Here is an 18,669-nt window from a genome sequence, read left to right on the forward strand (position 1 = left end):
CCAGACACCTGGTTGGCCACTGTGAGAACAGGATGCTGGACTAGATGGGCCACTGGCCTGATCCAGCAGGCTCTTCTTATGTTCTTATGTCACCACAGGAGTCAGCACTTCCAACAATCTCCTGGACCTTCGTGCAGTTCGACTGGCCCTGGGGCATTTTGCAAGGATCAGACGTTTGGGGGTAGTGCTGGTCAGATCAGACAACGTGTCAGCCAAATGTCATTTGAATCATCAGAGGCACACTATTTCAGTGGGTGGAGAAACATGTCGACTCGAGCCTTACAGAGTACCTCAAGGAGGAGGACAGCTGCCAAGCAGATTGGCTCAGCAGACAGAACATACATCAGGGAGAATGGAAGCTTCACCCGATGGCCTTTCAGGAAATTGTGAGGCACTTTGACAGAGTCAAAGTAGACCTATTCGCCACCCACCTCAACCGCCAGGTAAAAAGATTTTTCTCCAGATACGTGGCACCTGAGGCAGAAGGCATAGATGCTGTGACGTCCCCGTGGCCTCAAGGACAACGCTACGCCTTCCCACCAATTCCGATAATTCCCAGGGTACTTCAAAAGATCCGAGCCAAAAGGGCAACAGTTCTACTGATAGCTCCTTGGTAGCCAAGAAGATTGATTGACCCCCCCCCCCGGTTGGCAAATTTCCCTCAGGGAAGACCTGTTGTCGCAGGGACAGCTTCACCACCCAGACCCAGAATGGTGGGCACTTCATGTCTGGAGATTGAGAGGCGATGCCTCTTAAAACGAGACATTCCAGTTCAAGTGGTAGAAACTATAATACCCTCAAAATGCCCTTCCACAATTAGAATATATGAGACTACATGGAAAGCCTTCTCGATGTGGTTGCAAAAGAAGGGTCTGACCCCAAGGAAAGCAGGTATCAACGAGATCCTCTGCTTCCTGCAAGATGGCTTTAGATCTTAGGCCAAACACTCTCAGATGCCAGACTTTAGCCCTTTCAGCAGTTCTGTCCACATCTCCTAAGAAACCACTGGGATCTCACCCATTGCTCAAGCGCTTTCTTTGAGGAGCAACAGTATCAGCACCTCCTACGATCCATCATTACCCAACTTGGGATCTACACAAGGTGTTAATAGCCCTACAATAGCCCCCTTTTGAACCCCTAAGTCAAATTTCTCTACGTCCCCTATCCTTTAAGGTCTTGTTCCTTGTGGCCATTACTTCGGCCCATAGAGTGAGCTGAATGCCCTGTCTGTCGATAAGAATGTCTGTGTGTTTCATAAGGATAGAGTGGTTCTACATACTGTCCCTTCATTTCATCCTAAAGTACTGTCTTCCTTCCACTGTCAGCAAGAGCTAGTGCTCCCTTCCTTTTGTCCTAATCCTATCCACCCCACAAAGAAAGCTTGGCATTCGCTGGATGTGCGAAGAACCCTGAAAATATATATTCTCTAAAACAAAACACTTGCGTCAGACAGCTTATTTGTGTCCTTTCACCCAGCGTCTTTAGGGAAGAAGGTGCCTTCATCCACACTCGCTAGGTGGATCAAGGTATGTATCATGCTAGGCTATGCCTCACTAAAGTTAGCTCGGCCAGCCAGAGGGCTATGAGGGCAGCAGCCACATCAGCAGCATTCTCACACCGTGCATCTCTCATTGAGATTTGTAGAGCAGCTACTTGGGCCACACCCAATACATTTATTAATCATTATAAGATTAACACATATGCCTCAGCAGAGGCAGCCTTCAGGAGGATAGTGCTACAGCACGTTCTCCCAGATCACTAGTATAGTCAGCCCAGTGATATTCCCACCCTACAGGGTCAGCTTTGGTATGCTTCATCTGAGATCAGCTTTTCCATGCACAGGAGAAAAGTCATTTGGTCTTATCATAAAACGGTTTTCTCTGTGCATGTCAAAAGCTGATCTCAGGGCCACTCCCTAGGAGAGCTAGGCTGCCATCACTGTGTTTCATCTTAGGCCTACAGCAGAGAACTTATGAGTGCTGTTATCAAGAACTGAAGTAAGGAGCTGCGCAGAGCAGGAAGTCATTGTAAAAAAAAAATCTATTAGCACTCTTCTACCTTCAACCGCTAAGTGGAGCTAGCCACCCACCTGAGATCAGCGTTTGACATGCACAGAGAAAACAGTTTTACGGTAAGACCCAATGTCTTTTTTAGTGTACATTTAAGAATTGATTTAAAAAATACTGTGCTGTCTTTTCAGTCTTTCGTTCCAGTGCCATTTTATTGTGGTGTGTAATTTTGTCCCTCATTCCTTTTACTTTTTAAATTTTATTTTAAAATTGCGCAGTTTCTTAAGTAGCACTGAAATTTAAACAGGATTTCATTACACATTTTTAAAGGATTGAAAGTAATGATCCAAAAATATTTTTTAAATGACATGCTCATGTGAATTGTCATTCCCCGATTTACTCAGCTTTAGCACTGCCACTAATTTGGAAAAAACCTAGTAGGATATATATACATAAAGAATGCTATAACCCCATAGTGTGGAAAGACAGTTGCAATTCTGCATGTAGCTTGCAGCAGAAGAGCTATACTTCTGGTAGGAGATGCCAGTGTGAAAGCATCCCCACACTCTCGATTTTGAACAAAGCAGAACAGTGCCATTGGCATTTGATAGTGACTACCAAACACACGACTTCATGCACCTACCGAGCCAATCGGCTGCTCCTGCCAGTCTGTTTGTACTGCCTCACCCTGCCTGCCTCCTTGGGGCAGAGGAAGTCTAGTGCTGCTGTTAGCAAGTAGTTCTGCCCTTAAAAGTTAACAAGAACTGTAGAGAAATATGTACTTTTATATAATATTTTATATTTAAAGCAGCCTTGAGAATAAATGGATTCCTGCATTGAGCAGGGGGATGAACTTGATGACCTTTTAGACCCCTTCCAACTCTACTATTTTATGATTCTATGAAATTCAAACATTTCACAAGGCTACACTTCATCCCTCCACATGTACACTTATGCCATAATGTGGCTTTGATTGGTAAACCTGGCAGACTATACCCTGCCTGGTTTAGCTGATTATTTAAATGCAAAGCTGTTTTAAGATATATCTTAAGAGGCAGCTGATACATTGTCCCCAAACTTCCATTTTTTACAGTGTGTAGTGAATATTGCTGTTATATAGACTTCAGGCATGACAAACTTTTAACCAGTGAAGTAATTATACTCAGTAGTAGATGGAGTAGTGGGGCAGAGGCACTTACCTGTCCTCCCAGCAGGTGAGTCACTACTGGGAGGAAGAGAGGCAAGGCAGCAGGGAGGGCGAGGCAGTGCAAACACACTGTAAGGAGCAGCCAGTTGGCTCAACAGGTGCATTTGCACCACCGCTGCTTCACCCTTCCCAGTAAGCAGCAGTGATTCACCTGCTGGGAGATCAGATAAGCACCTCCATCCCATCATGCTGTCTGTTACTGACTATACAGTGTAAGTGGCATCTATCAGTTCTGTCTCTAGGGTTGAGTCTCCATTTCTTTCTAATGTAACTTCATAATAGTTTCATATGCCATCACACAGCATGATGGCAGCATTCTATGGGGGGGGGAAGGTGCGGTATGTTTGTGTGAAACAAGTGAGGTCTCCCTTTCCACCAGGCCATGTGGTTGTGTGGGTGAACAGGCAAGCAAGGGTGAGCAGGCAGCAGTGGCAGTCTTGGCGAGCCGTGGAGCCAGTTCATGGGAAATCATGCCTCATTCTCCTCCCTTTCCTCCAGGCCATGGGGAGGAAGGAAGGAGGGCAGATGGGCAGGCAAGACCAGATGGAGTACACAAACAAGTGGGCAGTGGCAGGCAGCAGTCTGAGGAAAACATGGAGCAACAAGCCAGGGCAGCTCCTCAGCAAGCATCCTGCTTTGCTGCCGCTGCCATCATCACTACCTATCTCACCAATGGAGGGCGAGGAGGAGGGAAGCAACAGGACAGTTGCTGGGGAGTTGACCAAGTTTCCCTTCTCCTCTGTGGTAGGTCTGTGGGGAGGTACCTTGGTGACCTGGGGGAGGGGGAGGAGAATGAGGCAGGGATGCCCATGCAGCAACACATGGAACTACTGGGTGGTTTGGCATGGTGGGTGCCTGGGGTTCCTATTTGTGGGGTTAGGTGGTTGGGTTGGTGCGCAGGGGAGGAGCTCTGAGTTTAGCACAAATGAGTAAATTGTGTCTCATAGAATTTTGCGGAGACCAACACTCTTTAGTTTTCCCCCTTTATTTAAATCTTTTTTCTTTCTTTTTTTTTTAAAAAAAGGTGAAGGAAGACAATCAAGAAATAGCAAGCATGGAGAGACAGTGAGTCCTTTTCTATATTGTTCTCTTAGGCCCTGGTTCTACAGATTATATGTGAATGCAGTTTCATTATCCATGCAAAACTGATCAAGTCGTATTATCAACTTGCATAATGCAGCTACTTGTAGACTGCATGAAGAAACTAGTATATGGTATGTGAGAGCACAGTTCAAATTGGGATATCTGATGACTTGAATTGTTACTAAAGTGCTAAAAGCAGAGTGAAATGTAAGGCCCAAAGGCTACATTCACCCCACCAAGTTGTTTGGCAATTCACCTCATTGCAGGGGAAAGTTAGAGAAAGGGAGTTTAGGGAAGGTGGGAGATGGATCAGTGATGGATTAGGGAAGGTGTGGGAAGATGGGCAATGATTTTCCAGGGTTCTTAAATTTGTGGGGAGCCCCTACTGGTATAAAAAGTTCCCTGCCTTAGACAGTCACCTTCCATAAGTTGTAAGGCAACAGAAATGGCAATATCAAAAGGGAGATAGACTTAGTCTGGTCATCCTTCTGTCCCCCTCACATGTTTACTCCTATTCATAATTCCTAAAGGGGGCTTTAATGTATTGTGCAATTAATACAATAACACATTCTTCTATTATCCTTCTTTAATAATGAACAGTGAAATCCTATACATGCCTCCTGAGAAGTCCCATTGAGTTGAGTGGGACTTACTTCCAATAGTGCAGAATTGTAAGCTAATTCAGTAATATAAAGCTGATTAACCAGCAGATGGACCCATTTGTTAGCTTAAGCAAGGCAAGGTTGTTCCTATGAGAATCAAGTTTTTCCCCAGGTAGCATGCCATCAGGCAGGTATTAACACCACCTAGTGTCCAAAGGCAGGAATGCATGGAAATCAAGACTTCTGGTGCTCCTTTCCGTGTGATCCCAGTCCATTTGTGCCTTTGTCCTAGGTTGGATCCTTCTGCCTTAGCTCCTGTGAGTTGGTTCCTTTACTGTGTTCTCTGTTTCTGTGTTCCTCTTTTTGTTGCATATTCTGTTCTCTCCCTTAACTGCTGGTTATTTTAAGGTAAAAAAAGTCGTCTTAATACAGCTGGCCTTCCTTCTCAGACTTGGCCACCAGCCTTGCAGCTACTAGGGATTCTCTTCTCCTAGCATCTCCCTCCTTCTCCCTTCAAGTTGTCAGGAGGCTGCATTTCTCCCCTCCCCCCGCACTGCCCAATTGCAGCTTCTTTTCCCCCTTCTGTCTGCCTGTGGTCTGCAACCGCAGATTGTCCCTTCTGCCACAACGACTAGCAGGATTGGATGGCCCCGTCAGCCTCTGTCTCCTCAGCCACTGCCTTCTTCCTGCACGCTCCGGAACTTGCGGCTGCGACTTCAGTCACGGTCTTGCAGTCTGTTTTCCCAACCACCATTTTGTTTCCTCTCCTCTATTTCTAGCCTTGCCACGCTTGTCTGCCCCACCCTCTTTCTACAGGCTCCTTCTTCTAGTGTCCTGTGCCCTTTGCTTTCTGCCTGCCTTGCTTGTTCCTTCTCACCCTCATTGCCTCTTGGCCCAGTTTGGGGGGGTTGGAAGGTGTTTTCCCACTCTTTAGGCTGCATTTTGCTCTGACTGCGTTTAGAACTCAAACCGCTTCCCTCTGCTGTGTGCAGTTATTTTTGCCCTTGGCTGCATTTAGAGGTCAAACTGCTCCCCTCTACTGTGTGTGGTTATTTTTTGCCTTGCTAATTCACTGCAGCCCTCTACCTGTGCATGTGTTGATTAATCAGGAATCTACCCATACAACGCCTGGTACCGCTCCCCTCTACTGTGGTCATGTAACCATAGCTGGGCCATTCTGGGCTGTTTTTACTGATAATCACTATTGAGGTACAGTGCAGTGATACGCAGCAGCGACCATCAGTTCTATCCACCTCACAGCCGCATCAGAAGGAATTCTACCAGGAGAAATGTTGACCCTCTGTGCACAGTTCTTCCTATGTGAGATGCTTTGGTCATCTTAGGCTCTATAATAAGCAAGCCAGCCAAACTCAGGCATTCCAAGTATTCCTTTTCAGAAATTGCACCAGAGCAGCAACATTTGGTGTGGACGCTGCTTGTGGTTGAAAGAAATTGGCAGCGCTTTATCACTCTCCTCTGCATTTCAGGTCCTAGTCTGTCCAGTGACTATGGAAAGGACTTAACTTTTCCACTCAGAACTCTGGGGAAAGGGCTTAGCTTTTCCCTCAGAATCCTTGGGCAGAGATATGGCATAGTCCTCTGCTGAGGAGTTTCCCTGCCATTTGTGTGGTACCTCTGTTTCCACTTGATCCTAGTCTGTCCAGTGACTGTGGAAAGGGCCTAGTATTTTCCCATTCAGAACCCTTGGGCAGAGATAGGGCGTAGTCCTCTGCTGAGAAGTTTTCCCGCCATTTTTATGGTACCTCTGTTTCCATTTGATCCTAGTCTGTCCAGTGACTGTGGAAAGGGCCCTTTCTGTTCAGAACCCTTGGGCAGAGATATGACATAGTCCTTGGCTGAGAAGTATTCCATCTTTTCTTATTGGAGGCACTAGAACAATATTTCTAAGAGACCTGATTTCCTTTCTCCCCAGGCCTGAACAGCAGCAGGCTGTTTCCAGGGGCAACAGTAGAACAGCATGGTAGTTCCTCTAGGGAGCCTCAATGTAGTGAAGGCATATGAATTGCCTCATGAGCTTCAGCTCAAAGCCCCAGTTCTCCCAAGGCCTGAACAGCAGCAGGCCATTTTCAGAGGCAACAGTAGAATAACCTGATGGTTCCTCTAGGGGGTCTCAGTGTAGTGAAGGTATATGAATTGCCTCATGAGCTTCAGCTCAAAACTCCAATTTGCTTCTCTGAACAGTTGCAGCCCTTCATAACTGTCTGTGTAAATTTTTGGATTTATCCAGTGACTTCCTTTTTTTTTATCATTAATTTTTGTTCAAATTTTCAAAGACAAGAAACAAAACAAAACAAAAACAACCAAACAATAAAATAAAATGTTGACTTCCAATTTGTCGCAGATCAGTTATAGGTCTACAATATATAACAATCCTATCTCTAAAATTATATTATAAAATCACTTTCCTCCAGTAGTTATCTTAATTAATCATCAAATCTCATAAACATTATTTTATTCTTTCCACAAAAAGTCCAAGAGAGGTTTCAATTCCTTGAGAGAGATATCTTTCAATTTTTCTCCAAATAAACATATCGCTTAATCCATCTAATTCAAATCTGTTAGGCCCAATAATTTCAATAGCCATTCTTCCATTATCTATATTAATTCCATCTTCCATCTTCAATAATCCTGTTAAGTCCAGTAATTTCAGTAGCCATTCTTCCGTTATCAGTATCCCATAATAATCTTGTTGTCATAGCCATAGTCCAAGTAAACATATCAATTAATCCATCTCGTCAAATCTGTTAAGTCCAATAATTTCCATAACCATTCTTCCATTATCAATATTAATTCCATCTTCCATCTTCAATAGTCCTGTTAAATCCAGTGGTTTCAGTATCCATTCATCCATTATCAGTATCCCATGATGATCTTGCTGTCATAGCCATAGTCATATAACAAGAGTCTGATGGGAATTTCCCCCATCACAAATATGTCCTTGCCATCAATTCTGAATATGTTGTTGAAATATTGTTGTAAAGTCACATCTCTGCTCTGGGTGCATCTCTGCTCTGTCACATATTTGTAGTTAATTCCATAACTTTTTTCTATGTCAAGCCCTATCACATCATTCCAGTCAAGAATTCTGAATATGTTGCTGAAATATTGCTGCAAAGTCATATCTCTGTTCTTCTTTTTTACAAAATGCACTGGCTCATTTCTTAAGAGTCTCTCCACTGTCACATATCTGTAGCCAACTCCATAGATTTTTTCAATGTCAAGCTCCATCACATCATTCCAGTCCAGAAAATTATCCAAGACATTGATAACTTTACAACCAAAATCTTCATTAATTTCTTCAGAGACAACGTTGAATTCCAAACAGTAAACTTTATTTCTAACATCCATAACTCCAAATCTTTTTCCAATTTCACATTTGTTCCAATCTCCAGGGCTTGTAGCTTCCCTATCCCATCAAACTCCTCTCTCACAAAATCCATTGTTTCTTTGAGCTCCTGCGTCATTTTGTTAAATTCAATTTTCATCTCCTGTCTACCCTGTCTCAGGGTTTGTTTCGTTATCTCAATCTCACCCATTATTTTCTGAAACATAATTTCTTCCATGGTCTCAATCACTTTCCTGGTTGTCTTTCTTAAAACCACAGAAACAAAAATTATTTCAGCCACAATTGGGTTAATGTTCCAGGCTTGCTGATATCAGTGTAGACAATACAGCCTGCCTTATCTCTATGTATTCAGGAATACAAAAACAAACTTAGTTCCCAACATCAAAACAATTAGTGGCATCGTAAATAAGCAGATTCGTCAAAATGAAATAGACCCCAAAAAAAGTTTTTGTTCCCCCCTCCTCGAAATAGAAATCCCTCTTCCGTTGGTATCTTTAGAATGCACCTCCAGGACAGCTTTTTGCGATAAAAACAAAGATAAGCTTTTTCGATTTCTTTCCTCCTTAATTTCGTTAGTGAAAGCGAAAAGCCATAAACACACCTAGAAGTTCTTCACAGCTGATTCATTGACAAATCTCTTTTTTGCTACACCAATTTAAACCAAGTAAAAAAAGAAAATAGAAAGAAGGATGCTTATCTGCCTGTTGAAGTCCGTTTTTCTTTAAAGAAAAGATAAAAGTGTCGCTGTAATCAGCAAGAGCTTGATGAAAGTCCGTCCGGCATTGCAGTTTGAACCTTCTCTCATAAATAAATGAAATCCAGTCCTCCTCACAAAAACAGGCTTTATGGTTAATCTCTATGTTTCTCCCTGCCCGGGAGAAAATCTTTATCAGTCAAAAAGAGCGTTGTGACTGATTTTAAAGCTGAAAAAGCTTCTTCTGAGACAAGAGCTCGTCTCAGAGGCAACACAGGCAAAGCAACCCTTCCCGGAAGTCCGGATTTATCCAGTGACTTCCTTATGGAGGAGGATTTTATTGTCATCACGGTGGGAAAATGTAAATAAGCAAGATAAGTAAATTAAGCTGAACATAGCTGTGTCATTGCATGAAGGTTTCTGCCCTATCTGTTTCTAGGGCATCATTGTGAAGCTCCAGTTTGCTCCTGGGAATAGTTGCAGCCCTTCATAACTCTGAGTAAATATTTGGATTTATCTAATGACTTCCTTGGAAGCTCTTGTTATCCTCCTGGGCAAACGTAACTTAGCAAGATAACGTAAATTATGCTGAGCATAACCTTTTCTCCAGGAAGGTGGTGGTTGTTCGGTTAAGTTAACCTTCACCAGCAGGTTCCTGGGCAACTTACAACAGTTTGAAATGTAGTCCTTTGGTAAGGAACTTTGGTACCGTGTAGCCTTTGGTAAGGCTTACTTCGCTGTTTCAATTTTTGTAACTGGACGCAAGGTTACACATATTGGCATATATGTGCTGATGTGCAGTTCTGGAAGATGGTGGTTGTTCAGTCAACTCCTGATCTTCACCTGCAGGTTCCTGGGCAACTTACAACAGGTTAAAATTCCATATTAAATTTATCAAAACAATTTAGCCTTTGGTAAGGCTCAGTTTGTGTAAATTGACTCAAGGTTACACACATCGGCATATATGTGCGGATATTTGGCTTCCCTACCTGCAGTTAAGCATTTCAGTGATTTTTTTTTAAAAAAAAGATTTTACTCTTTTTGTTTTGACAGGGAGTCCTCTGAACTGGCCACTGTGCAGGTACTTAGCCAGTATGTGTCCCTGGGTATTTCCTTCCTGTGACTGATTCTCCAGCAGCCCCATATGTGCAGGGGAGGCTCGGAGGCAGGACATGAGTGCAGCACCGAACTCCCGCAGTTTTGGGTGCCTAGCGTGTTGAAGCATTTGTCTCCCTTTATGCAGTCTGAGCATGTTCATCATGTTTGCTGACCACTGCTGGCCTTGTCTTCCAGGTATTTGCCTTATCCTCTTTGACCCAGCCAAGCTGCTGGCTTCCTCCCTTTGTAAATACAGGGTAGCCATAAAACAATAGTAAGGATACCCAAGCTGTTGGCTATTTCTGTGTGTAACTACAGGGTAGCCTTAAGGTAAAGGTTATCAAGCAACTCCCCAAACTGGTGGATTCCATGGAGGTGCAATGTTCTTCTTCTGCCAGAAACTCCATGAGGAATTCCGATTGGTTTTTGAGGGCAATAATCTCTGAGATGTTTCTTTCATTTTGGAATTCATCAAGGTGTTTAATCATGCAACTAGTTTCCTCTTCAAATAGGAATTTGAAATGTACCAGGCTACTATATGATGTAGTGCTAGTTAGACTTCCTGGACCAGTCGGCCATGTTTGTTGGAAGCTGGAGTTCACCATGGCATCCCTAGTGCATCTAGCCATGCTGTTTTCAAGGTCCTCTGTTGCATCCTATTCAGGCTTGATTGAACGTCCTAGAGTCAATGAACCTTCCAGACCTGGTCTGGCGATCCACAGGTGCTTCTGAGAATGCTGTTTTTTTATGGGATGTGATTGCCACTATGTTGGTGTGCATGGTCCTGTCCTAACATGCCTGACACGCTTCTACAAATCTACTTATTGCAGTGTGGTCGCATGGTGTTTCAAGAAAGTTACACTGCGGACTTCCGGGAAGGGTGACTTCGCCTGTGCCTGCCTTTGAGACGAGCTCTCATCTCAGAGGAAGCTTTTTCAGTTTTAAAATCAGTCAGAACGTTTTTTTTGACTGGTGAAGACTTTCTCCCGGGCAGGGAGAAACGTAGAGATTAACCACAAGAGCCTGTGTTTGTTGGGAGGACTGGATTTCATTAGTTTATGAGAGAAGGTTCAGCCAGCAGTGCCGGACGGACTTCCAAACAAGCTCTAACTGATTAAGCGACACGTTTATCTTTTCTTTAAAGGAAAACGGATTTTAACAGGCAAGCATCCTTCTTTCTATTTTTATCATCTGGTTTAAATTGTTGCAGCAAAAAGAGATTTGTCAATGAATCAGCTATAAAGAATCCCTGGGTGAGTTATAACTCTTCTCTTTCATTCACGAAATTAAGGAGGAAAGAAATTTATCTTCTAAGAAGCTTATCTTTGTTATTATTGCAAAAAGCTGGCCTGGAATTGTGCATTTTAAAGATACAAACGGATGAGGGATTTCTATTCCAAGGAGAAAAAAAATAAATCAGTCTGATTTATGAACTTTGGAGTATTATATGTCTGGGACTATTTTTTTTGGTCTATTTCATTTTGACGAATCTGCTTGTTCTGGATGCCACTAACTGTTTTGATGCTGTGAACTAAATTTGTTTTGCATTCCTGAACATATAAGAGATAAGGCGGGCTGTGCTGTCTTCACTGTGATGTCATCAGGCTTGGAATATTAACCCAATTGTTGCTGGAATAAGAAGTGGTGTTTTTTTTTCTTCGTGGTTTTAAGAATGGCAATCAAGAAAGTGGCTGAGATCCTGGAAGTAATTATGTTTCAGAAAATAATGGATGAGATTGAGATAACGAAACAAACCCTGGGACAGGGTAGACAGGAGATGAAAATTGAATTTGGCAAAATGAAGCAGGAGCTTAAAGAAATAGGGGATCTTGTGAGAGAGGAGGTTGATGAGATCAGAGATACAACTCGACAAGCATTAGAAGATGAAAAAAGAAAAATTAAAGGGAAGATGCAAGCCCTGGAGATTGGAACAAATGTGGAATGGGAAAAAGACTTGGAGTTTATGGATATTAGAGATAAAATTTACTGTTTGGAATTCAATGTTGTCTCTGAAGAAATTAATGAAGATAATAGAGATAAAGTTATCAATGTCTTGGATAAATCTCTGGACTGGAATGATGTGATGGAGCTTGACATAGAAAAAATCTATGGAATTAATTACAGATATGTGACAATGGAAGAACTCTCAAGAGATGTGCCAGTGCATTTCGTAAAAAAGAAGAACAGAGATATGACTTTACAACAATATTTCAGCAACACATTCAGAATTGATGGCAAGGAAATACTTGTGATAAAAGAAATTCCCATCAGACTCTTATTATATGACTATGGCTATGACAGCAAGATTATTATGGGATATTGATAATGGAAGAATGGCTACTGAAATTACTGGACTTAACAGGATTATTGAAGATGGAAGATGGAATTAACATTGATAATGGAAGAATGGCTATTGAAATTATTGGACCTAACAGATTTGATGAGATGGATTAATCGACATGTTTATTTGGAGAAAAATTGATAGATATATTTCTCAAGGAATTGAAACCTCTCTATGACTTTTTGTGGAAAGAATAAAGTAATGTTTATGAGATTTGATGATTAATTAAGATAACTACTGGAGGAAAGTGATTTTGTAATATAATTTAAGAGACAGGTTTGTTATATATTGTAGACCTATAACTGATCTGCGACAAATCGGAAGTCAACATTTTATTTTATTGTTTAATTATTTTTGTTTTGTTTTGTTTTTGAAAATTTGAATAAAAATTAATGATAAAAAAAAGAAAGTTACACTGCTCAGAGGAATCTTTTCACTGGGCCTCAAGCTTAACATATGGCATGGACATCTGTCTGCTCTTTACTTGGCTCATTCCCCTTGGGTGGTACTCTGTGGATTAATCTTCAAGCAGGAATGACTCCTCTAGTCCCCTGGGCCGGGCATCCCTATGCTCCTTTAGCATGCAGCATCTCAGCGACAACATAGACTTGGAAGTGGTCCAGCTTAGTAGACAACAAGTGGGGTGTGGGAGTGGAGACTCCATAACAAGGTCTTCCACCAGTTGTTTGAAGGTTTGGTCCTCCATCTATGGACCTGTTTGTCTTCATTCACAATGCTCACTTCTCTAGTTGTGTCAGGATGGAGCAGAGGTAGTCAATGCTTTTCTGGCTCTCAGATTTGGGGGGGGGGTGTTCCAGGGCAATCATCGCTACGCTCCTGTCCTCCAGGATCCAGATCTACCAGAATTCATGGGTCACTTCTTCCAACTGGTGTTCTTCTCAGGGTGTATGTCCTTCCTGGTTTCAATATGGGGCTGAAGTGTAACACTGTGTTGGGAAGTTTTGGCCATCTCTTATGTTTTGTCTCCAGGACACCCTTCACTAAGAGGGCATCCTTTGGTCTTTTTGTCTCCATTCATTTCATTCCAATCTGGCTCATCCTCGAGAGAAGGCTGGGCATTCATTAGTTGTGCGAGGAGCTCTCTAGGTTTACCTCGCTTGTACCTGGGTCATTCACTGGCCTGAATCTCAATCCGTCTCCTTTATCCCAGAACTTGAGGAGAAAATGTTACAATTTCTATATTGTCCCACTAGCTGCAAGAAAAGGTTTCTGTCTTGTCCTGTTACTGAGAGCTTTCATTTCTCTGGCATAAGAGTTACCAGGGCCCTGTTACATCATGTTTCTCTCCACAAGGTCAGCGGCTGTCTGTGATTTGTTCTGTTACACTTGTTCTCCTTCAAGGTGCTTTTCATCATGGCAATCCCCTCTGCCTGCAGAGTTTTTGATCTGGGAGCCTGATCCCCACTTGTCACCTATGTGTGTTTCACAAAGACTGTAGTGCTAGGTACAGATCTGGCTTTTCATTCTAAGGTGTCCTCTACCTTCTATTGCAGCCAGGAAAGTGTTCTACCTTCATCTGTCCTCATTCAAACCATTCTCTTGAGAAAGCCTGGCATCCTCCGGATGTTCGTTGAACCCGTAAGGTCTACTTGGCCAGGACTAGAGACATTTGCATGACAGAACATCTATTCATATCCTTTCATCTGAGGACACTGGACAGGAGGGTTACCAGTTCACCCTGACCTACGAGTTCCTTAATGTTCCAGTGCCCCAAAACATCATAGCTCATTCAACTAGGTCAGTGGCTGCTATGGCTGCCTTCTCAACTAATGCTCCAACTGCAGGTATCTGTAGAGCTGCATCTTGCAGATTTCTCTAGACTATGTCTTGGTCTGCTCCAAGTTCTTTCATTAGGCACTACAAAGTGGATTGTTATGCTTCTGCAGAAGCCTCTCTTGGTAAGCACATATTGCAACAGGTACTGCCCTCCGTGGCACAGAGTGGTAAGTGGCGGTAACGCAGCTGAAGCTCTGCTCATGGCTGGAGTTTGATTCCAATGGAAGGAGGAAGTCGAATCTCCGGTAAAAGGGGTTGAGGTCCACTCAGCCTTCCATCCATCCGTGGTCGGTAAAATGAGTACCCAGCACACGCTGGGGGGTAAAGAAAGGCCGGGGAAGGAACTGACAAACCCACCCCATATATACAGTGTGCCTAGTAAATGTTGCAAGACATCACCCTAAGAGTCGGAAACGACTCGCACTATAAGTGCAGGGACACCTTTACCTTTACTGTTCTCTTAGGCAGCCTGGGCCTACCCTACTGGGACTGTTTTGGTACATCTTGCCTGATGGCATGCTACCTGGGGAAAATGGACCATTCGTCTCTCCTGAACGGTGGTTTTCCCAGGTATCACGCCATCATGCGCTCTACATAGCTCTGCCTTTGAAGACAGTTCGGAAAATGCAGCTTGTGCAAAATGCAGTGGCCAAATTGGTAACAGGGACCAGACAGTTCGAACATATAAAACCAATTCTGGCCCGCTTGCATTGGCTGCCTATATGTTTCCAAGCTTGATTCAAGGTGCTGGTTTTAACCTATAAACCTTACATGGCTTAGGACCACAATACCTGATGGAACTCCTCTCCTGACACGAACTCACCCGTATACTATGCTCAACATCCAAGGCCCTCCTCCAGGTGCCTACTCGGAGGGAAGCACAGAGTCGGGCAACAAGGGAGAGGTCCTTCTCAGTGGTAGCCCCCAAATTATGGAATGATCTTTCTGACGAGGTGCGCCTGGCACCAACACTGTTATCTTTTCAGCGCCAGGCCAAGACTTTCCTCTTCTCCCAGGCATTTTAGCATGTGTTTTTAAATTGCTTTTTAAAATGCGTTTTTAAATTTGTATATTTGTTTTTAATGTTTTTAATTGTTGTAAACCGCCTAGAGAGCTTCAGCTATGGGGCTGTATATAAATGCAATAAATAATAATAATTGTTGAGCCCCAGTTCCCCCAGGTGGATCAGGGAGAGGTACCAGAGGAAGCGGAGGAGGAGGTTTTTGAGGACATTGAGGGAGGGGGGAGATGCTGACAGCCCACAAGTTCCCACGGACAGCCCTCCCATCGAAGCGGCTCCCACTCTGACTGCAAGCACTCCAACAGAGCCATTGGCAAGCGATCTGGTGCGCATGCCAACTCCACCCCCCCAGGATTCCCTGCCTGGCGCTTCAAACATTTCCCCGCCAACCTGCACCCCACCCCCGAGATTGAGCCAGCACATAGCGAACCTTTGCTGTCAGATGAGCAGATGGAGGCTTGCCCCACACGAGACAATGCGAGAAGCGGGACGGTCAAAAGGTGGTACTTTGCAGGAGTCAGCAATTATGGGCTAAGTCCTTCCCTATTTAAGGCGCCGCCTCCCTGATTGGGGTGCTGAGTCAACTTACTCCATACGCTGCAGAGAATGTCTAGTTAGCCTAGTTAGGGTCATTAGTGAGTCAGCATAGTTAGGTCTATGAAGCACACTACTTTTGATGTAACCGTTACTTTAATAAAGCAAGAATTACTTCCAGTCTCGCCTCCGTCTTGTGTCTCACACTCTGGGCAGGACAGATGATGATGATAAAAGGGCCCTCTCTGATTGGGGGGCTTTCTATCCTGTTTGAGGGGGTGCAATCTGCATATGTTTATCTGTTCTAAATCATTCAAAATTATTTTTCTCACTGTGGCTAAGCCTACTTTCTCATATTCTCCTGCTGGGAGATTCTCCTGCTGATTCCTACTGGGAGGAAGGGCGGGATATAAATCAAATAATAAATAAATAAATAAATAATATTCCTGTTTAATTGGAAGTCAAGTAGAGTTTTTAGTTGTTTGTGCTGCTCCTTCTAACTAATTTTGTTTCCGAGTTGATTACGGATACTGAATGCGAGTCATCCAGAATGGACTGGGATCACAATGGAAGGATTGTAAGAAGTCTTTACTCCCATGCAATGCTGCCTTTGGACACTAGGTGGTGTTAATACCCGCCTGATGGCATGATACCTGGGGAAACCACCTTTCGGGTGAGACCAACGGTCCATTCCATCTAAAGTTAAATAGATAAAGTCAGTGTTAGAATGCTAAGAAGTTCTAGATTGCTAAGAAGCTAAGAAATGTTAGAGTAGGAAGCTAGGACAAGTTGGAGTTGTATGTTTGTTAATTAGTTAAATCATACATCTACTTTACTTTGCTATTTCCCTTCAGAAAAGAAAAGCCTACTAAATGTTGTACATTTTTAGTTTTCATCATCCATTTTTGCATGGTTTTAGGCTGACAGACATAAAAGAAAAAATCAACCAACTTAATGAAGGAATACGACAGCTGGACATGGATCTAGAAGAGCAGCAAGGTAAAACTGACAGGACTTAATAACCTGGTTTTCAAATGTTATTTAGTTTTCCTTGCATGCAGTAGATCTGATTCATAAATGGATCAATGCTTTTTCCATTCATTTAGGATCTGTGGATTGAAGGTAGATATAAAAGGTGGGTTCACAACAAAAATCTGTTTTTGGCAGGAAGATTTCTTGTCTTGAAAGGACCTCAGGGTTTGAGAAAAGTGAGTGAAGGTATACAGATAAAAGTCTTTCCTAGGCAGGGCAATGTATACTCTGTACCAAAAATAGACTGATACCTTTACCAAGTCTTGCCTGCAGGAAGCTCAAATTCTGTGATCAAAATTAATTTTGCAAATTGAACAAACATGCACATATTTGTTTATTTTGTGTAGTATATATTCTTCCCAAGAACCCGGCTTTCAGTGACTCAGAAATAGTTGTTGTATGTTTTTGAGATCATGCAGAAAGACTAAAAAAATAGGAGTATCCTTTTTGCTTACATACAGTTCGCCTCTTCGCTAGAGTGGCAGGTTTCTAGATGCATGTATGTGTGCAAGACCATTTACAGTATATATGAATGTATACTTTTCTGGGTACGTTTATGCCCTAATATCACAAATAACATCATGAGAAAAATTGTTGGTGATATAGACAATCATAAGTGCTTTAACCTGAATATAACCAAGGGGGCCATTGTCTAGCTTATTCTTAGTTCCTGCTAATCATTACTCTGTTAAGGAACTTTTAAAAAGTTTCTTTTCTTTCTAGGTTGCCAACTTAATATTGCAATCACTGCTTTATTTTGGTCTTCTCATTTTCAATTTTCAAAAGCCATCATTCTGCTTTTATCCTTTTTTCTTTTCATATTACTTTTGCATTATTTTCTTGTATCATTTGGATGACTATAGATGGTAAAAAATTGATTGCTTTGTTGATAGCTTCGCAAAAAGAGCATATCAGCTTTCACATGAGTCTGTTTCGTTCATTATGACAAGAGTAATAAAAAGTAGATACTTCCTATGTAACCTCCAAAATTTGTCCTAAATCTATATGGAAGTATGGATATTTTCAGAATGGTTTTAAGAAGAACCCTGCTGGATCAAGTCCAAGGCTCATCTAGTGCAGCATCCTGTTCTCACAATATCCAACCCTATGCCTGTGGGAAGCCCAAGCAGGACCTAAGTGGAAGAGTGCTCTTGTGAGTCTCAGCAATTGTTATTCATAGGGATGGGGGAGAAGTTTGGTTCAGTTCTCATTTAAAGCCAAATGTATCAAATTCACCCTTATCCAAATTTTGCAATGCAGTTCTCCAACCAAACAATGTTTATAAATATGCATATATTAGGGGAAAGTGTGCACGAAATGAATATATTAGTGAAAATAACCTACAGCATTATATTAGGAGAAAGTGCTTGCAAAAACGTGTACATTAGTCAAAATGGCATTCAAAAATGTGTTCATAAGGAGAAATTAACACAAAAATGCTGAACAATTTTCAAGAGGATTTTTTTAAAATCATTTTCTGTACAAATGTCGAGAACTGAGTTTAAGTTTGGAAAAATAAGAAACCGAGAGAACTGAAATTGCCAGATCCTTCTACCCCTAGGTTTTCAGAGTCATACTGCCTACTACAGTGGAGGGAGAACCCTCAAACTGGGTTTGACTGTCCCTACCAATCAAAGGCAGGAACACAGTTGCTTCAAAGGATAGCCTTATTCTCCATGAATTTGTCTAATTCTCTTTTAAAGCCATCCAAGTTGGTGGCCACTGCTACATCTTCTGGGAGCAAATTGCATTGTTTAACTATGTGCTGTGTGAAAAAGTCTGTCCTGAATCTTTCAACATTCAGCATAATTGAATGGCCCCAAGTTCTAGCATTATGAGAAAAGAAAAACTTTTCCCTATCCACTTTCTCTACACCATGTATAA

At 42.5% G+C, this 18,669-nt stretch overlaps 1 protein-coding gene across 5 annotated transcripts in view; it reads left to right on the forward strand.

Annotated features, from left to right (window-relative positions):
- IFT74 (intraflagellar transport 74) overlaps positions 1-18,669 on the forward strand; it is a 92,507-nt gene that overhangs the window by 36,146 nt on the left and 37,692 nt on the right. For all 5 annotated transcript variants that reach the window (XM_061631299.1, XM_061631277.1, XM_061631288.1 and 2 more), the window contains exons 12-13: positions 4,241-4,281; positions 16,673-16,752. In XM_061631299.1, the coding sequence (XP_061487283.1) occupies positions 4,241-4,281; positions 16,673-16,752 (121 nt within the window). The remainder of the gene's footprint in view (positions 1-4,240; positions 4,282-16,672; positions 16,753-18,669) is intronic.

This window comes from Rhineura floridana, chromosome 1, assembly GCF_030035675.1.
Source record: "Rhineura floridana isolate rRhiFlo1 chromosome 1, rRhiFlo1.hap2, whole genome shotgun sequence".
NCBI lineage: Eukaryota > Metazoa > Chordata > Lepidosauria > Squamata > Rhineuridae > Rhineura > Rhineura floridana.